This window comes from Suricata suricatta, chromosome 5 (assembly GCF_006229205.1).
Source record: "Suricata suricatta isolate VVHF042 chromosome 5, meerkat_22Aug2017_6uvM2_HiC, whole genome shotgun sequence".
Lineage (NCBI taxonomy): Eukaryota > Metazoa > Chordata > Mammalia > Carnivora > Herpestidae > Suricata > Suricata suricatta.
Window position 1 is genome coordinate 86,687,005 of NC_043704.1, and position 18,759 is coordinate 86,705,763.

General features: G+C 35.3%; 1 protein-coding gene across 2 annotated transcripts in view; it reads right to left on the bottom strand.

Moving 5' to 3' along the window:
* Positions 1-18,759, bottom strand: part of PIK3CA (phosphatidylinositol-4,5-bisphosphate 3-kinase catalytic subunit alpha) — a 71,626-nt gene that overhangs the window by 16,105 nt on the left and 36,762 nt on the right. For both annotated transcript variants that reach the window (XM_029939844.1, XM_029939845.1), the window contains exons 2-12: positions 11,964-12,391; positions 11,183-11,392; positions 9,311-9,561; positions 8,542-8,787; positions 7,747-7,832; positions 5,177-5,282; positions 4,523-4,675; positions 4,302-4,436; positions 1,694-1,818; positions 712-793; positions 167-331 (exon numbers count right to left, since the gene is read on the bottom strand). In XM_029939844.1, the coding sequence (XP_029795704.1) occupies positions 167-331; positions 712-793; positions 1,694-1,818; positions 4,302-4,436; positions 4,523-4,675; positions 5,177-5,282; positions 7,747-7,832; positions 8,542-8,787; positions 9,311-9,561; positions 11,183-11,392; positions 11,964-12,315 (1,911 nt within the window). In that variant the 5' untranslated portion in view covers positions 12,316-12,391. The remainder of the gene's footprint in view (positions 1-166; positions 332-711; positions 794-1,693; positions 1,819-4,301; positions 4,437-4,522; positions 4,676-5,176; positions 5,283-7,746; positions 7,833-8,541; positions 8,788-9,310; positions 9,562-11,182; positions 11,393-11,963; positions 12,392-18,759) is intronic.

Below are 18,759 nucleotides of genomic sequence, written 5' to 3' on the forward strand. Positions count from 1 at the left end.
CCACCCAGGTGCCCCAAGAAAATTTTTTAGAAAGCAAGTAGTTACTACTGATAATAAAACTGATTTTTAAAAAAGCGTAAGACCAATGTAGATAAAGATCCACAGTTTGGGTAAAGTTGAACAGACTTAGAATAAAACATTATTTTTCTATTTTCTATTATTTTACCTGTACTAGTTGAATTAAGTACTGAGAAAGCTTGTCATCTGTTAAGTACTTTTCCAAGCATCGAACAGCAAAACCTCGAACCATAGGATCTGGGTAGTTACAATCCAGAAGCTCCATAGCCTGTTCAGGTTTGATTGGAGGCCAATCTTTTACTAAGCAGTACATCTGTTGTGAGAAAGACAATCAATCATATTTAAAAAGCATAAGATAGTTGTGAGTGACCCAGTAAAACATTGTCTTAATTTTTTATTTTAATAACGAACTATAGAAATGATCCCTGCAAGTATAGTCTTTAATTTTTTATTTTAAAATTAGTTTAGATAAGAGCCCTCCTTATGAATTTAGTGCTTAAAATGTTCAATTCTAATTAATTTTATCAGTAGAAGCAGAATGAATGGCACTTTTCTCTACTATATTACCATAATTAATACAAAACATCGTCTATTTCACCTCTTTCATTTATGCAGACTTTCTGAGAGAAAACAATTTGAACAACATACCAATTTTATACAACAGTTATTCTGTAATCTCAAACATGTATTTACCTGAGCTACTTCATCTCTAGAATTCCATTTAACAGACAGAAGCAGTTTGGGTAGAATTTCAGGGATAGTTACACAATAGTGTCTGTGTGGAAAAGACAAAACAAAACAAGAAACATTCTTGCATGTTATTCAAAAGGCCTAAATATCTAAATCTTCAACTATGTAACTTTTAAGGAGTTCTAAACACTTAAAACTTCCCATTACAGTCTTCTTTAAAATCAAAAGAATCAGTGTTTAACACTATAGTTGCATATATATGTACACATAGCCTCAGACACAGTTATAATGTCAAGGGAGACAAAAGAAAAATCCAAATGGAAGACAAATACTTAGAAAAAATTATGACTACTTCATAACACTCTTTATATAGCTCTTTTCATTTACCTACTTACAGAACGCATACTATGCAAAGAGTCACCATTTCTACTGTAGTCACTGGACAAAATTTGTGTTTATTGGGCTTTCTGTAGAAATGCACTGCAACTGCTTTATTTAAATAAACCACTGTATACTTTCCAAGTAGTGAAATAATTTCCTCCTAAGTGAAAATAAAGCACTACACTATTACCTTGAGGAAGTGTAAGGAAAAAAAAAACCCGGAAGGAACACCTTAAAATTGAAATATCTAGAAGAAGTAAATCACAACTAAATTGATCTAAAACTACAGGGTAGTTTTTTTGATTCTTGACTTTCACTTTAAGAAAGCTCCAAAAGCCAAATCCTAAAAAAAATGTCATCAGGGATTTAGAATTTTAAAAAAGCCTTCAAGGTTTTAAGATGCAAGGTTAGTACCCATGGAGCATGGTTTGCTAGATGTACTGATCCTTATCCACAGCTTTAAAAAGAATAATGTTTATAATAAACACCCCATGCAAATTATGCTTTACGTATTTTAACAGGAATGACAGAACCTGCAGGATAAGCCAAAATCAGTTCTTTCTCCTTAACAGAGGAAACAGGGAATTTCCATCTTAACATTTACCTGTGGCTCCACAGAAAATCTTTCTCTTGCTCAGTGATTTCAGAGAGAGGATCTCGGGTACAAATTGCTCGGAGCTGTTCTTTATCATTTTCTCTTAATTCATTGTCTCTAGCTAGTCTGTTACTCTGTAAAATAAAATAATATCTTATAGGATTTTCTTTGCCATACTTTCCCTTGGTTTCATGAGTGATCTACGAAAAAAGAAAATTGCCAATAACTTTCCATTGCTTATTAACTGCTGTGAAACAGTTTATTCTCATCACAAGACTTTACTTTGAGGGAGAGGAAAAAATCAACTTAAGGCAGTTATTTGTGGAACAAATCAAGATCTTACTAACATTACCACCAACCTCAGAACAGTAACTGCCAAAGTTGGTCAAGGATAAGCCAGACTGGGGTATTAGGGGGTAGCAATGAATAGCTGACGTCTCTTACTGATGAGGCCCCTTTCTAGCACTCTATTAACTAATTTGCTCACATTTCTGAGATGAAAACAAAGTAAAATAATAAAATAAAAATGTAAATTCTTTCCTAAGAATTTATTTTATTCCTAATCTCTGCTGAGTACATCCTTATAATCACTGCAAGGCTTTCAAATTTAAAAAGTAAAAATAAGAGAACAAGGGAAAAGAAACACTCCTATTAAAACACTGAACATTAAGTGTTCAGAAACTAAAATGAAAACACCAGAGCTTTTGGTATAATTCCAAGATTCCAAGTAATGTATTTATTTCCTTTAAATACAGATATATTAACTGCATAATGAGTAGTTCTGAATTTATATCAATTTATTATGAAAAAAAATTCTCCCCAGAAATATCAGTCCTTACAAAGAGTTAGAACTGCTCAAAAAACAAAACAAGACAAACCTCACAAGCTAACTGGCACAACAGACTCTGATTAAATTGATTTCAGTGACAAATGTATGAATAAAATAGGAGATAAATGAGTTTTAAAGTGACTCTGAGATTTCAAATGGTTTACAGGTGTTGCTAATTGGACACGACTATGGACATTTTATGGGAATGAATGCTCATCAATATTTCAACCCCAATTTCAAAATTAAGGAGTTCCTGTTCAGTTAGAATAGTTAAGAGTAAGAGGCTCAATGCTTATTAAACATGACATTGGATAAGTTCTTTAAACTCCTTAAGCCTGTTTCCTTACTGGTAAAATAGGGATTATAATAGTACCTACTCTCAGGGAGACTGCTTTTAAAATTAAATGAGATAAAATGTGAAAAAGTGATTGGTATGACATTTGGTACACAGTAAGCACTTGGCAAAAGGTAGCAATTACCAACAAGAAATTAAACTGATAAAATAGTGGCTACATTTTTCAAGAAAAAGAATTCCTTTTTTTAAAAAAGTTTATTTACTTTGAGAGAGCGAGCACAAGTAGGGGATGGGCAGAGAGACAGGGAAGGAGAGAATCCCAAGCAGGATCTGCGCTCTCAGAATGAGCCTGACACAGGGCTCAATTCCATGAACTGTGAAATCATGACCTGAGCTGAAATCAAGAGCTGGATGCCTAATGGACTGAGCATCCCAAGTGCCCCAAGAAAATGAATTCCCTTTTAATGTGAAAAAAGTTAATTGTACTTTTGGTATCTGATATAATTCAGTAATTTTAAAATAATCTGTACTTATCAAAACACCTGCTACATATGCCTGAGAGTATATAGGCAGGAAGGTTATGATGATTATTAATCAGTTCACAAAGGGATTTGTAAACGCCTTACTGAGAACACAGCTGTAAACTAGTAAAGTTCCTCAGTGCAGGAGTCCAGCTGGCTGCAGGTATTGCTGTTACTCAGACAGGCATATTTCAGGACCTCTTGACCCCATATTCACTGACTGGTCTATCTTAATGTAAAAGCAGGCCAAAGAAAAAGTGACAAACTTGGAAACTAGGGAAAGATGTAACAACAAAGAACAAAAAATATCCTTTTCTCTTAACACTACACCTTTGCTCTTGAGATACAGGAGAGGGTTATTGGTTCTTGAACCCAGTTACATGGTGGTTCCAAAGTAATGGCCAAGATGAGACAACTTGATCCATATTTAAGCTCCATTTTATATATAATCTTTTCTAAGGAATTTGGAGTATGGTGATAAAGCTATTTCCTCTGCTTCCAAGCTCAATAAGCAACGTACTTGTACTTTTGTTTCAACTTCCAGGTTACTATCTCAGAGAAATAAATTCTTTCTTGAATCCAATATATATTACCGTTTTGCCCCCACCTCCTGTAGTTGTTCTTGGTATACTACTGATTTTTCCTTCATAGCACTTAACACATTAGACCACATACACAATGGAGGTTTCTTTAGGTCACAACTTTATACAATAAATATAAACATATAGTTTACAATCAATAAATATTTGTTCAGTAAAAGCAGGCTAGGGCTCTGAATAAACTTCAGAAGAGACAGAGCTCAGTGAAAGTATAAGGATATGGAGAATGGGATTATTTCCCAATACTGCCCGAGAGCCCACAGGAGCTATGCCAGTATAACTAAAAACACATGCAACCTTTTCCAAACAAAGAGTATAAAGCCAGATCCACTGATTATGGTTGATGCTTAAGAAGACTCGGTCATTTGCTTACCAGTCCTGCGTGGGAATAACTAAATCCTGCTTCTCGAGACGCAGACCAATTGGCATGCTCTTCAATCACCGACATGTCTGGGAACTTTACCACACTGCTGAACCAGTCAAACTCCAGCTCCAAGCATGGGGTTTCCTAACGGATGGAAGAAAAGTTACCATGTATATTATGCTGGACTGCAATGAAAGAAATATTCCAACTTATGATAATCAAAAGCTTACTTTATTTGGATTTGACCCAGTAACACCAATGGGGTTCAGCAAATCTTCTAATCCATGAGGTACTGGCCAAAGATTCAAAGCCATTTTCCCAGATACTAGAGTATCTGTGTAATCAAACAAGTTTATATTTCCCCAGGCCAATGGACAGTGTTCCTTAAAAAACACACGGAAAAATATTTACTACTCTGTGGATTAAATCATTAAATGCATTTCAAAACACTTTTCTTTCACAGAAAAGAGAATTCAATAACTAATCATTACAATGATATCAATAATAAGCCATATTAATTTTCTTGAAAGTATAAGCACTGTTTTCCCATTTGAAATTACATGTATTCTTCCTTACTTATGAATAGGTAATATGAACCAAAGTAAGCCAGGCAGATATCGGCATGTTGTTATTTAACAGGGATTTGTGCGCAGTCACTTTGCGTGTTTAAAAAACTGTATCAATGTGAACTCAGGGAATTCTTACTCATCATAACAATCAGGGTACTAAGGTACTCTTAGACGCATTTACTTATTAGGAATTTTAAAATACTTGATCAATTTTTTAAGTACGAAGAAATTCATTTCTTGATAAAAATTCAAATCAGTGGCTATCATTAAGAGTTTTTAGAAGTAAATATAATTATTCCTTCTGAAATACTTCACCTCTTTAGCACCCTTTCGGCCTTTAACAGAACAAATGGAAAGGCAAAGTCGAGCAGCACGAGGAAGGTCAGGAATGTATATATCGTAATTTAGCCATTCATTCCACCTATATAAAATATTAAAGAAGGAAATTAAAGGAAGAAATAATTTACCAAAAAAGGCTTTATCCATAGTATATAAGCAACTCCTATAAATCATCAAGAAAAAGAGAAATCAAATGAAAAACAGGCCAGAAATCAGCTGGAACAGGCATACTTCACAAGTCACAAGGTCATATCCAAATGGCCAATAAACATAAAAAAGTAGTCAATATTATTTATCATCCAGAAAATGCAAAGTGAAACATCACTATACAAGAGATTAGTTAAAGCTATAAAGGCTGATGATATCAATGATGATACCAAGAGATGTAAGGATGTGTAGTAACATCCTTGTCTTGTTCCTGATGGGGAGAAAGACCTCAATTTACGACCACTGAGTATGATGTTAACTGTAGGTTTTCTATGGATGCCCTTTACTATACTGAGGTAAGTACCCTCTAAACCTACTTTGTTGAGAGTTTTTTTTTTAATCATGAATGGATGTTGTACTTTCTCAAATGGTTTTTCTGCATCTGTTAAGATGATCATATGGTTTTGATCCTTTCTCTTAATGATGTGAGGTATCACACTGATTGATTTGCAACTCCTGAACCCCTGCATCCTGGGAATAAATCTCACTTGATTGTGGTGAATGTTTTGTTTTGTTTTTAAGTTTATTTATTTTTGAGATAGAGACAGAGTGAGAGCCGGGGGGGGGTGGGGAGAGAGAGAGAGAGAGAGAGAGGGAGAGAGAGAGAATCCCAAGCAGGGTGCCTGAAGCCAGTAACTACAAGACAATGACCTTGAACTGAAATCAAGAGTTGAATACTTAATTCACTGAGCTACCCAGGTGCCCTGTCCCAGTGAATGATTTTTTAAAATGTATTGTTGGATTCGGTTTGCTGATAATTTGTTCAGGATTTTTTGCATCTGTGGTAATCAGAGACCCTGACCTACTGTTTTAAACTAGGGAATTCGGGGCACCTGGGTGGCTCAGTCGGTTAAGCGTCTGCCTCTGGCTCAGGTCATGATCTTATGGTTCGTGGGTTTGAGCCCCACATTGGGCTCTGTGCTGACAGCTAGCTCAAAGCCTGGAGCCTGCTTCAGATTCTGTATCTCTCTCTCTATGACCCTCCCCTGCTCACGCTGTCTCTCAGTCTCTCAAAAATAAAAAATTAACAAACAAATAAATAAACTAGGGAATTCTTCAAGAAAAGATAATCAAGTGAAAGTCTTTCTAAATAGTTAATTTACTAAAATTTTGAGCTTTTAACCTTATATTACTAAAAAAATTTACCTTTCACTTTTATAAAACTAGTTTACTTTTGGCACTTGAGACAACTAGGATACATCTACCCAATATTATTTTGGGGTCTTTGCTTGGGGCTCCCTAGATTGGTTATGGCTTTCACAAAATTTAGAAAATTTTTGGCCATTATTTCATCAAATATTTTCTCTTCCTCACACAACCATCCTACTCAACCTGTGACAGACATGCAGTGTGGACAGGAAATAAACTTTTGTTGTTATAACAAAATCTGAGAAGATCCTCTAGTTGTTGTTTCACGGCATAATCTAACTTAAGTGATGTGCTTTCTGACCGACAGTGGTTCAGGTAGGGCAAGGAGCTGTCTCACTTCCTCCTGGTAGAGAAGGCTATCAGCTCTTTGTATATCACCCAAGCCCTAGGAGGACGGCCACATCCAGCAACTGAATTAAGTACACGACCAGAACTTTTTCTTGACTCTCCTAGAATTCAGTCTAAATTCATTATAAATTTTACTTCTTGTTGTTTTACTAGCTGTCTTTATTGCTAGTCTGTAAAATCCATCTTTAGTAACAATTTGAGTGCTCTTAAAATATTTCTATTATATTCACAGGTAGATTCTTAATTCCCAAATGATTCCACAAATGATTCCACAAAGAAATGGCAAGATGGCAAACTGTTGTATTATATTATTTTTTATTTCTTCATTATATCTAGCCAGTAATCATTTAAAATGTTCCTTAAAACTTCCCCTCCCTCTAAGAAACTGATTTGTTCCCAAAGACTCTTCCTTTGAATGACATAAACACCTATTCCCGTGAGTGATGTGAGGGCCTCAGAATAGTCTGGCTCTGCAGTTGTCTGCCAACGCTCACCTCTTCTTAATGCAAATGGAAATGGAGAAGAGTAAAATGCCAGGTTTATTTAGCATTTAGATCTAATGTGGGGAATCATCATGGCACAGAACAACCATATTCTGTTTTCTCCTTGATATAATGGAAAGAATCAGAAAAGTCTTTCACATAAAATTTTACAGAGAATCCATAAAATGATCCTGTGATTGATACTCATTTGACCAAAAGACCGTATGTTCTATTTGTAAATGTTTGGTAATTTACATGACTTGTATAAAACTAATGATGCCAAAAAAATGCTTCTCATATTGATACATTGCTAAACACTAACACGGCTTTTGAAAAATATAAATCCATGCACTTCCTTACCTGGGATTGGAACAAGGTACTCTTTGAGTGTTCACATTATCACATAAGGGTTCTCCTCCATGATAGATACCTGTTCGAACATAGATCTAAAAAAGAAAAAAAGTATGTGTATACAAATATATACAAACATAATACACACTACAGAACAAATATTAAGCAATATTAAAATAATGTAGCTGATACAAATGAAGACTCCATTAGACGTTTATATTCAGATGTAGCTTTTCTGTTCTTCCTTTCTTCACATATATAAGAAGTTAATACTGATGCCAAACAAAATGTGTTGCTGCCTTTAGGGGGACATCAGACTATTAAAAATCAGTATGGGCTCACAATCTTTTTGGGCCAGGTATGTCATTCAGAGTTCTTCATATTTTAGGAAGATAAATTCATACATATACTAAATATTACTTCATATTCTTAGCAGTTGGAACAGCACTCCATAAAGACATTACTAATTTTGCAACAAATCACATTAATATTTATACTAAATAGGATATAAAAAGACTATAAAAATTCCTGTTTCAGGTTGGGTCAGGTTTTGCTACCAAATGAATTCTGTGAACACTTAGTTTTAAGAGCTTAGATTTATGGAAATTAGAATTATTAGAATATTAGAATTATGGATATGAGGAACGCAGAAAAAGGACTGTATGCTATGCAATAGTGGAGGAAGAGGAGCAGGTAGCTCTCTGGAAACCCAGTGCTGGTCAACAGATTACTATACACAGTTTAGTAAATAAGTTTGTGTAAAATAATTTATATAAGACAATAAGCATCAACACTTGACTTCACCTTGTCAATGTCTCGAATATTTACATTCACATAGGTTGCACAAAGGATTTTTATTCGGAGTACACTATTTATGACCCAAAGGGACTTTGTAGATGTTTCTCCATTCATGTATGGTGTAGCTGTTGAGATGCGTCTGGAGTAAGATGGCATTGTAAAACAGTCCATTGGCAGTTGGGAGTAAAGGCTTTCTTTAGCCATCAGCATCAAATTGGGCATCCTCCCAAGCATTATACAGCTTCTTATGTACTGTAAAAGATGAAGACAGGAGGGGAGAAGCCATTTCTTATAAGGTGTTTCATTTTAAAAGGAACATGTAAACAAACAAAAAAAATTAAAAACAATGATCAGAGGATATTCATTATGAAAACACTGTTTATATCTTTTTTATTAAAGTTTTATTTATTTAAGTAATCTCTACACCCAACATGGGGGGCTCAAACACACAACTCCAAGATCAAGAGTCACGTGCCTTTCCAACTGAGCATGTGGTGCCCCAACACTGTTTATACTGCAATAAACAATTTAGTCAGCTTATCCATAAGTCTATAGTCATGCCTCAAATATTATATATATAAAACCTAAAGGAAAAAGGCATCTGTTCTCTCAAACACATCATGAGCCTTTCAAATTAAATAATTATAGTATTAAAAATAAACTTATGAATACCATTATTAATCATTGAATTTTCAAAAAATATGTCCTAAAAATCTAGATACTCATCCCCAAGTTTTAAATTTAAAATTAATTATTTTTGAAACTTGTTACTCACCTTATATTGACTTAGAGGATATTTTTCAAGGAAGTATTCATCACATCCACACACTTTTAAAATATATTTGCCCTGATATTCTAAAACACAGAGTTTTAGTTGTTCAGATGATAGCAACATACTTCGAGTTTTTTTCCTGATTGCTTCAGCAATTACTTGTTCTGGCACACAGTCATGGTTGATTTTCAGAGTATACTTCTGCTTGTCGTTATTTGGAGAAACTATTACCCAAATCACCACTATTATTTGCCCTATAACAGGAAAACATTTTTAGATGCAATCACCATGTATATTTAATTTTTCAAGAGACAGATTTCAAAAAGTATGCACTACCATTATTCTAATAAAAATTGGAAATGACATAATCAAACTAATTAAATACAGGTAAATATTAGGTAGAAACCACAATCTTCAAATATTATAGGGCTGCCAGACCATGCTCAGATCTCATGTTTCATGGCAAGCACCCAGAACAGTGACTAGTGGGTCACAAGTCCCTGAGGCCAAGCTAATTTCCATTCTAAACTTCATGACATACTTCATGAATACAACTCCTGTGAAAAGTTACTTATGATGGTATCAAAGGTTCAACAGTACTTAAAATAGAAGACTTTCTGGCAACTATGGCAAAGAATCATGAAGACATAAGGCAAATGCTGAATTAGAATAAAAGAAAAGATGGCAGAAGAAGGGGGAAATATGAATTTTTAAATGTTTTCCTTTTAAAATCAATTAAGTTGGGAGGAGGGTGGAAGATGATGAACATAAAAAAGATTTAAACTATGGTAGAGGTTTGGGTGTACACAGTACAGTTCTTTCAACTTTTCCGTATGTTGGAAAATTTTCATAAAGAATGTTAGAAAAAAATGAGAAGAGAATCCATTAAAAATATTTTTTTAATGTTTATTTATTTTTGAGAGAGAGAAACAGACAGACCATGAGTGGGAGTGGGGGAGGGAGGAGCAGAGAGAGAGGGAGACACAGAATACGAAAAAGGCTCCAGGCTCCAAGCTGTCAACACAGAACCCAATGTGGGTCTCAAACTCATAAGCTGTGAGATCATAACCTGAGCTGAAGTTGGGGCTTAACTAACTAAGCCACCCAGGTGGCCCAAAGAGAATTCCATTTTATAAAGTATACTAGAGTAGAAAAGAATTTCAAAAGAAGATCTTATGTTATACTGTATTAAACTACTTTGAATATTTTGGGTGTAATAGTAATACGATGTCTTAATGTATTCTACTAACAAAATTTTGTGTTTAATAACATGTGAGAATTAACTTATTCTATAACTTCAAATTGAAGCCTTCACTTTGTTATCTTGGAAAATATATTTATCTGATACAATGATATTTTCATTTCCCAAACTATAATTTATAAATTTCCATGTTCACTTAATTCTAGAAATTGATACATTAAGTATCAAAAGTCAATCTATATATTATTCATTACCAGATTTAATTACTGAACTAAATATCACTAATATTTATTTTTCTATATATGATACAAAATAACAAGAATGTGCAAAGTTTTCCCAATATTTGATGAAGTATTTCTATTTATAGTTTTTTGGTAAGAAGATAATTGACTATAACTGTGTAATAATAAATTTCACAATCAGTTCTTTAGTTTTATTCAGAGGTACATAAATTCACCAAGTGATCAGCACCATATGCACACAATTCATTCAATCAATAAATATTCATTATACACACATGTATTTGGCACTCAGCTCTATCTTGTCTGTAAGAGCAGTCCCTTACTTCAAGTAGCTTATCATCGAGATGGGATAAAAAGACTGTACAAATATATAGACACGGACAGAAATTTTTACTATAGTAACCAATTATGGTAGACTGACAATTTTCTTACCTTTATCTAGTTTATTATATATGTGCTTTGGCAGTTCCGGTGAAGATTCTACATTTGGAGGATAGACATACATTGCTCTACTATGAGGTGAATTAAGATCCCGAAGATCCACAGCTTCTTTACAAACATTCAGAATATTTCTTCGGAAGTCCTGTACTTCTGGGTCTTTAACCATATCAAATTCACACACTGGCATGCCAATAGCAAAACCTTAAAAAAATCATATAAAGAATATAACTTTCTATTAAACACGAAGAACATATTTCTTTAAACATAAAGAACATGTTTCTTACAAATGGGGAACTTGACAGATTTGGAAGATCACAATATTGTAAAGAAGTTTCTCTGGGTATAAGGAAATTTTAGTAAATACATATAATAAAGTAAGAGTTGATAAGGACTCAAATATATTTAACATATAGAACATGATATATTCAGCAATTTGAAGCAGAGGTAGCAAACATTCACGTAGTTTTTTTTTGTTTTAAGAGTAATACAACAAAACTGGGATATAACAAATCTAAACCAATGCTACGAGTGATATTTTTTAAAGAAAAATTTATAGGACACTACCAAGTTGTTAAAAATAGTTCCTTAGCCAAGTAATCAAAAGATTATTATAGATTTCTTATGGTTTTTATTTCAAAATCTATTTATTTGGGGTTACAAAGTTAACTGATTCAGACAGAAATATTTTAGTAATGAGAAAATAGTTAAGTTTCATAGTTATTTGCTTTTAGAATAGGACGACAACGCCATTTAGTCAAAAACTGTGTCATACCAATTTCTCGATTGAGGATCTTTTCTTCACGGTTGCCTACTGGCTCAATTACTTTTAAAAAGGGTTGAAAAAGCCGAAGGTCACAAAGTCGTCTTGTTTCATCAAAAAATTCTTCCCTTTCTGCTTCTTGGGTAACACTTACGAAAATGTAAGAAGATTCATCTTGAAGAAGTTGATGGAGAGGATATTTTCTTGCTTCTTTAAATAATTCATGCTTTATAGTTATTAATGTAGCCTCACGGAGGCATTCTAATGTCACTATCATTCCATTTGGTAGTAAACATTCTACTAGGATTCTCGGGGGCATCAAGTGGATGCCCCACAGTTCACCCGATGATGGTCTTGGAGGCATTGTTCTGATCCTTTAGAAGTTTTACATATAAAACTATTTTAAGGAATTAGATTCGTGGCTGTCCCAAAGCAGAAATCTAAACCAAAGGGAAAAGAAAATCACATATGTTAAAAGAAAAACAACTATAGATGAGTACATAAAAACTTTTTCTATAGTTTGAATTGTTAGGGCAAGTATTAATCATTTATCTTAAATATTTTGATGGAGACTGTTGCTCCAAATTAGGCTGAAAGAACTGATTCCAAAGCAGAAATTAGAAAAAAAAAACCCACTTCAATTTAATTATATTTAATAAAATCACTAATTAAAAAAATTTTATTTTACCAGATTTTTTAAAAGTCAGATCTTATCAAGACAGAGCTGAGGCTATGGGAAGAATGAACAGTAAACTATAATTGAAATGAAAATTCCCATCACATATCATCTTTATCACTGTCTTCTAGTTTAGGGAGAACAGAATCTGAGCTGGAAAGGATCTTTTAGATCATGGGTCCACTGCTCTCATTTTAAAGATGCGTAAAGACAAGAGAAGTCAAGTCTTCCTTTTCACTCCCTACCTGCACTCTGTGGTAATGGAAAACTACGTGGCTTAGTCTTTTTCTTGAATTAATCTTCGTAATTTCCTTCTTTGTACTGATTATTGTCTAAGTAACTTCTTAGACCATTCTGCTTTTAAAGTATAATTTAGGTATATACTTACTATAATATAAAGTATCATCAGTGCATTTTCCTTGAGATGTGATGAATTTGAATGATCCATCTACTATTTCACCAATAACCCACTAATACTTCTTCTGATCAGAATGAATTGATCTACATACAAATGAGACCCACTGACTCTCTTTGTTAGTACAATGTTCCAAGTGTTAAGTACTCGTAATATTTAAAAAAAAATTTAGTATTACAATTTGAAGCCCTAATTTTTAAAGATGTCAACAATCTTGAGGTTCTTTAGAAGGTACTACAAAACTCACAAAGTGCAAATTCATTTCTTGTTGTTTATTTTTATATTTTCTTTTATTCAGTAAGCTACACTATAAAGGCATAAAAAAAGGTAAAGTGAGAGACACTAAAGAAATAAAAAAGAAATGAAAGTCAGATGAATGAGAAATGAATCAAAGGCTCAGATAATTTAACTATATTCGATTATTCTATCAGGCACTGAGGACAACAGCCACAAATAACACTTTGTTTATCCACTAAAAATGTACTGGGGCTAAAAAAAAATAAATAAATAAATAAAAGTACCAGGGCTGTTCTATAGGACCATGTTAGGTCTCGGGAGTATGAAAATGGGTAAGATAGACATGGCTCTTGCCCTTACAAGAGTGTGTCAAGTGTCAAGAGTGTGAAGATTAAGTGTTTGCCGGGCACAGGATAATTAAAATCACAAGTAATTAAGTCCAGAAACCTGCCTTTTCTGACTTCTATGTCATATCCATCAACATCTAAGCTATCAACAAACTTTGTTAATTCTATACCCTGAATCTCTGCACTCCACTACTACTGTTAGTACCCTGGGTCAGGCTACTACTCTTTCTTGTCTAGACGCTAAAGCCTAAATTGTCTCTCTAGATCTAGGTTTGCCCCTTATAATCCACCTTTCACCTTACAGCCAGTAGGAGCAAGAGAGTGCAGTAGAGCCTACTTTGGGCAGACATTTCTGCTGGTCAGTTGTAAACAAGTACTTACAGTATGCTTCAGAGTTCTAACACATGAAGGGGGTAAAAAAAACAGAAATAGAAATTTCAAGCCCTCTCGCATCTCTGGAAATATAGAAATCAACTGGAAGACAGTAAAGAATAAAGAACTATTTTTAGTAGTTGAAAATGTTTCTTCAGATTTATAAAAGAGACTCACTGAAGTTATAGGATTTAAAATATAATTATTCTATTTCCTCTACTTTTAAATGAAAATTCATTGGTTACTAAAAAAGACCAGATGGATCAATCTGTGTGCATAATTATAGAAGTGACTTAAGCTAAGCTTTTTAAAACATACAAAAAAATTTGAAGAATGCAAGGGAAATGCCAAATGACTACTTTTAAATGATGATCTGCCTGCATAAGAAAGTTCAAATAAAAACAAAACAAAACCACAAGCCACTCCAAAACAGCAGCTGTGTTTATAGTTTGCTTTGTTGAATGGTGATAACAGGTCCACACTATGGAATCATAGGGGCAGCTATTTTATATAATAAAGATCATCTCCGAGTCTCATACGTTCCCTAAGAATTAGCAAAAGAGAAGCCTAGTACAGAAGAGAGATCATGGATTCTAATTTTTATCCTACTATGGTATATTTATCGGCAACTAACAACCATTAAATATTCAAGACACACCCTTCTCATTAAAAGAATAAATGCGATCACAGCCACAAAACACTTGGAGAGGACGGAAGGCAGGCACGGGTTGGCACTATCGTAGTACTAACTAGAGGAGAGAGGATGCTAACTTTCTTATTTGTCTTCTTATGTCAGGCCTTACTCTGTACAAATGATTACCTCAGAGCTCACATGAGCAGAAGTGTGGAGAGGGGAACGGAGCTAGCGTTACTGTTAGTCCGCATATATCATACACTTAGGCAGGCAATAGCCCGGTCAGGGGAGGCATTACTGTTTTACGTATGAGGAAACTGAAGGTCAGAGAGGTGAAGTTATTTGCTTTGGATTTTGAATCTAGGTCTAGGTGATTTCAAAGTGCACACTATAACCATTCTGCTATTTGGGCTTCAGTTATAGCCTGGTAATACTCATTGGTGGTAAATAAGGAAATGGGTCTAAATTCAGTCACACAGGATTCAAAATCTCACTGTTGGCGTTGAGGCGGGGGATGGGGTGGGGTGTGTGGGTGGCTCAGTAGGTTAAGCATCTGACTCTTGATCTAGCTCAGATGACTATCTTGAGGTTTGTGAGTTTGTGAGTGTTAGGCTCTGCGCCGACAGCATGGAGCCTGCTTGGGAATCTCTCTCCCCATTTCCCTCTGACCCCCACCCCCCCACTTGTGCTCCTGTATACTCCCTCTCTCAAGATAAATAAATAAACATAAAAAAAACCCCATTGCCTTAGTAAATAGCTGCCTTGGGCAGTTTAATTCATCTCAATGAACTTCATTTTTTCTACCCCTTCGTTTGCTAAATTGGGAGAATGGCAGAAAATTCATCAAATTATTGTATTAAGTGAGGCAATATATGAAAAACATGTAAGCAATGAGACTGGCATAGAGTAAACACTCAATAAATGTTAAATATTAGTAATAAACCTGTAGAGTACACCCACACTATCTTTTCAAGCTATTATGAATTATCCCGGGCTGGTACCAGATGGGGATGGGAAAAAGGGGGTTGAGGTCTTTTATAGAGGGAGGCAAGTAAATGAGCCTTATGAAGCAGTGCTAGTTTCAAGAGCTGAATCTTGCTGTTCACACACAAGTCTGGAACAGTATGGAGTGGCTCAGAGGCTGGTACCTTCATAGCGGTTTCTAGTTCTCCAGACTCCTAGTATTCCTATTTAAATGGTACAGCTATCTACAGCTTAAGTAAGGAATCTTTTGTTATTCCTCTTCCACCTTTTGTTTTGGAGAAATACCTACTTGTGCTAGACTCTAGGCTAAATATGCTATGAAAACTAAGGCAAATAAAATGCATTCTCTTCGGTTGTTGAGGGACTCATACTTTATTGGAGAATGAAAGACAAAAACAACTTTGACAATGGAAAAGTTACCAGACAGAACATGTACTTTGGAAAAATCACTGGAAATGTCCCAACTGCTTAAGGAAGTGAGGGAAGGCATCAGAGAGGTAAACTTTAAGTAGGATATTATAGATTAGTAGGGCTCTTGCAGAGAAGGTAGCTTGGCCATGGGGCAGCTGGATAAAGAAAGCATTTTAGATTGCCACAAGAGCACAGGTGCAAAGTCACAGACTGTGAAAGATGCAGCCTGTTACCAGCAATGCAAGTTGTTTTTTCATTACTTGAGACTGAAATGCATGGGAATAGGTACGGTGTGTGACAGGAGGGAGAAGGGAGAGGTAGGCAGGGGCCAGAAAGTTGGGCAGACTCCATGTTAAGGAGTTTAAATTTTACGTAGTACATTATAAGTAAAAGGGAGTCTTCTAAAGTATTTTGAATAAAGGAATGACACTTTTTTTTCATGATTTTAAATTTCAGATTTTTAAAAAATATTTTTTTTCAGGGGTGTTTGTATGGCTAAGTCAGTTAAGTGTCTGACTCTTGATTTCAGCCTAGGTCATGTTCCCCTGGTGGTGAGCTGAGCCCCATGTAGGGCTACACACTGGGCACAGAGCCTGCTTGAGATTCTCTCTTCCTCTCTCTTTGCTCCTCCCCAGCTTGCACTCTCATTCTCTCAAATTATATATACATATATGTAAGTTTTAAAAATACAGGATATAATCAAATAAGCATTATATCAAGATATAAAAACAGTATCTTCTCAATTCCCTGAATTTGGGCAAAAAAGTCCCTAAATCAAGAAATTAGTGTGCGTGCGTGTGTGTGTGTGTGTGTGTGTGTAAGATTGTAAATAAAAGGTCCTTTAAATTATTGAAAAAAATTAAATGCTGATAAAGGTTTATCCAAATGTAAGTGCATAATCTATTTACAAAGAAAAATAACTTATTTCAAAAGCAACAGAGGGCAATAAATCACTATAAAATTAATACTTTACTGGGCTTTTGAGTTTAGAATGCCAGGACTAAATATGCACATACTAAAAATGACAACTATTCAGGACCCTTAGAAAATAAATTGGTTTTATGTATCCTATTTTTTAAAGTTTATTTATTATTATTTAATAATTTTTTATTTTTTAAAGGTTTTTATTTATTTTTTGAGAGATAGAGAGAGACAGCATGAGCAAGGGAGGGTCAGACAGAGAGGGAGACACAGAATCTGAAGACAGCCTCCAGGCTCTCAGCTAGCTGTCTGGACAGAGCCCGACACTGGGCTCGAACCCACGAACTGTGAGATCATGACCTGAGCTGAAGTCGGACACTTAACTGACTGAGCCACCTAGGTGCCCCTATTGTTAAAAAATGTTAATGTTTATTTTTGAGAGAGAGATAAAGGCATGAGCGGGGAGGGGTAGAGTGAGAGGGAGACACAGAATCTGAAGAAAGCTCCAGGTTCCGAGCTGTCAGCACAGAGCATGGTGCAGGGCTTGAACTCATAAACCGCAAGATCATGACCTGAGCCGAAGTCAGACACTCAACTGACTGAGCCACCCAGGTGCCCCTAAGTTTATTTATTTTTGAGAGAGAGAGAGAGAGAGAGAGAGAGAGAGAGAGAGCGAGCGAGCAGGAAGGGGCAGAGAGAGAGGGAGACGTGGAATCTGAACACAGCATGAGTGGGGGAGAGGCAGAGAAAGAGAATCCTAAGCAGGCTTTATACTAAGCACAGAGCCTGGCAGGGGTCTTGATCTCATGATCGCAAGAGATCAAGAGTTGAAATCAAGAGTCAAACACCCAACCAACTGAGCCACCCAGGCACCCCCACAATTTACCCTTTTCTTGATGAGTTACAGTCTTCATTATGAAACCAATTACTGTGCTATTCTGAAAAACAATACAGCAAAGCTCTTCAATATTATTGAAGGGTCTGAGTATATTTTTGGCCCCAAATCCAATGATCCCAGGATAGAGATCGTGTTTTTAAAATGTCCCCTCTCCTTGTTTTCCGGCAGTCAATGGCTACTGCTCAGCTGTGGGCTGCCTGCATGTGAGAGTAGCCTCCTCTTCTCTAGCTCTTCATTTCTAGTCAGCATCGGCACGACTACCATTTTATAACAGTCTGTAGACTAGAGACCAAGAGACCAAATGAGGATATGAGAACCTTTGCTATATAAACTTGGGAGCACAAAATATGAAACAGATATCAGAGATTTTTGTTTACTTCCTTGTCCCGCCATTAAAATTATTGTTAAAAATTACTATGTTTGGGCAGGTGGCATTGAAAGTCTTAGGTTCTTAGAAGGCCTGAACCTGCATTACCAGTCCAAGTGAGATCAAAGGTTTTGTTCAAGTGGAGCAAAGACAACTATAAGCACAAAATAAGCAGCCGAAATGAAAAGCAGAAACTAGTGTCAGACTCTCCATTGTTGCTTGACTTTTATAGTGGAAGGTTTCTTAATTTGTTAGACAATTCAACTTACACATCCGATGTGCACTCTTTCAGTCTGAGAAGACAGTGACATTTTGACGATTTGTTTTTTCAATTCCTAAATTCAAAGCGTCTACTCACTTATATTAATATAACTGGATTTGCAGGTTTCATCATTTAAGGCAAAGCTTGTCAAACTATGGCCAACATGCCAAATCCAGCTCACCACCCGCTTTTGTAAAGAAATGTAAAAGGGAACATATCCAGTATGTTGTGTTTATATATTGTCATGATGCTTTCCCACTATAGCAGCAGAGTTGAGCAGATGC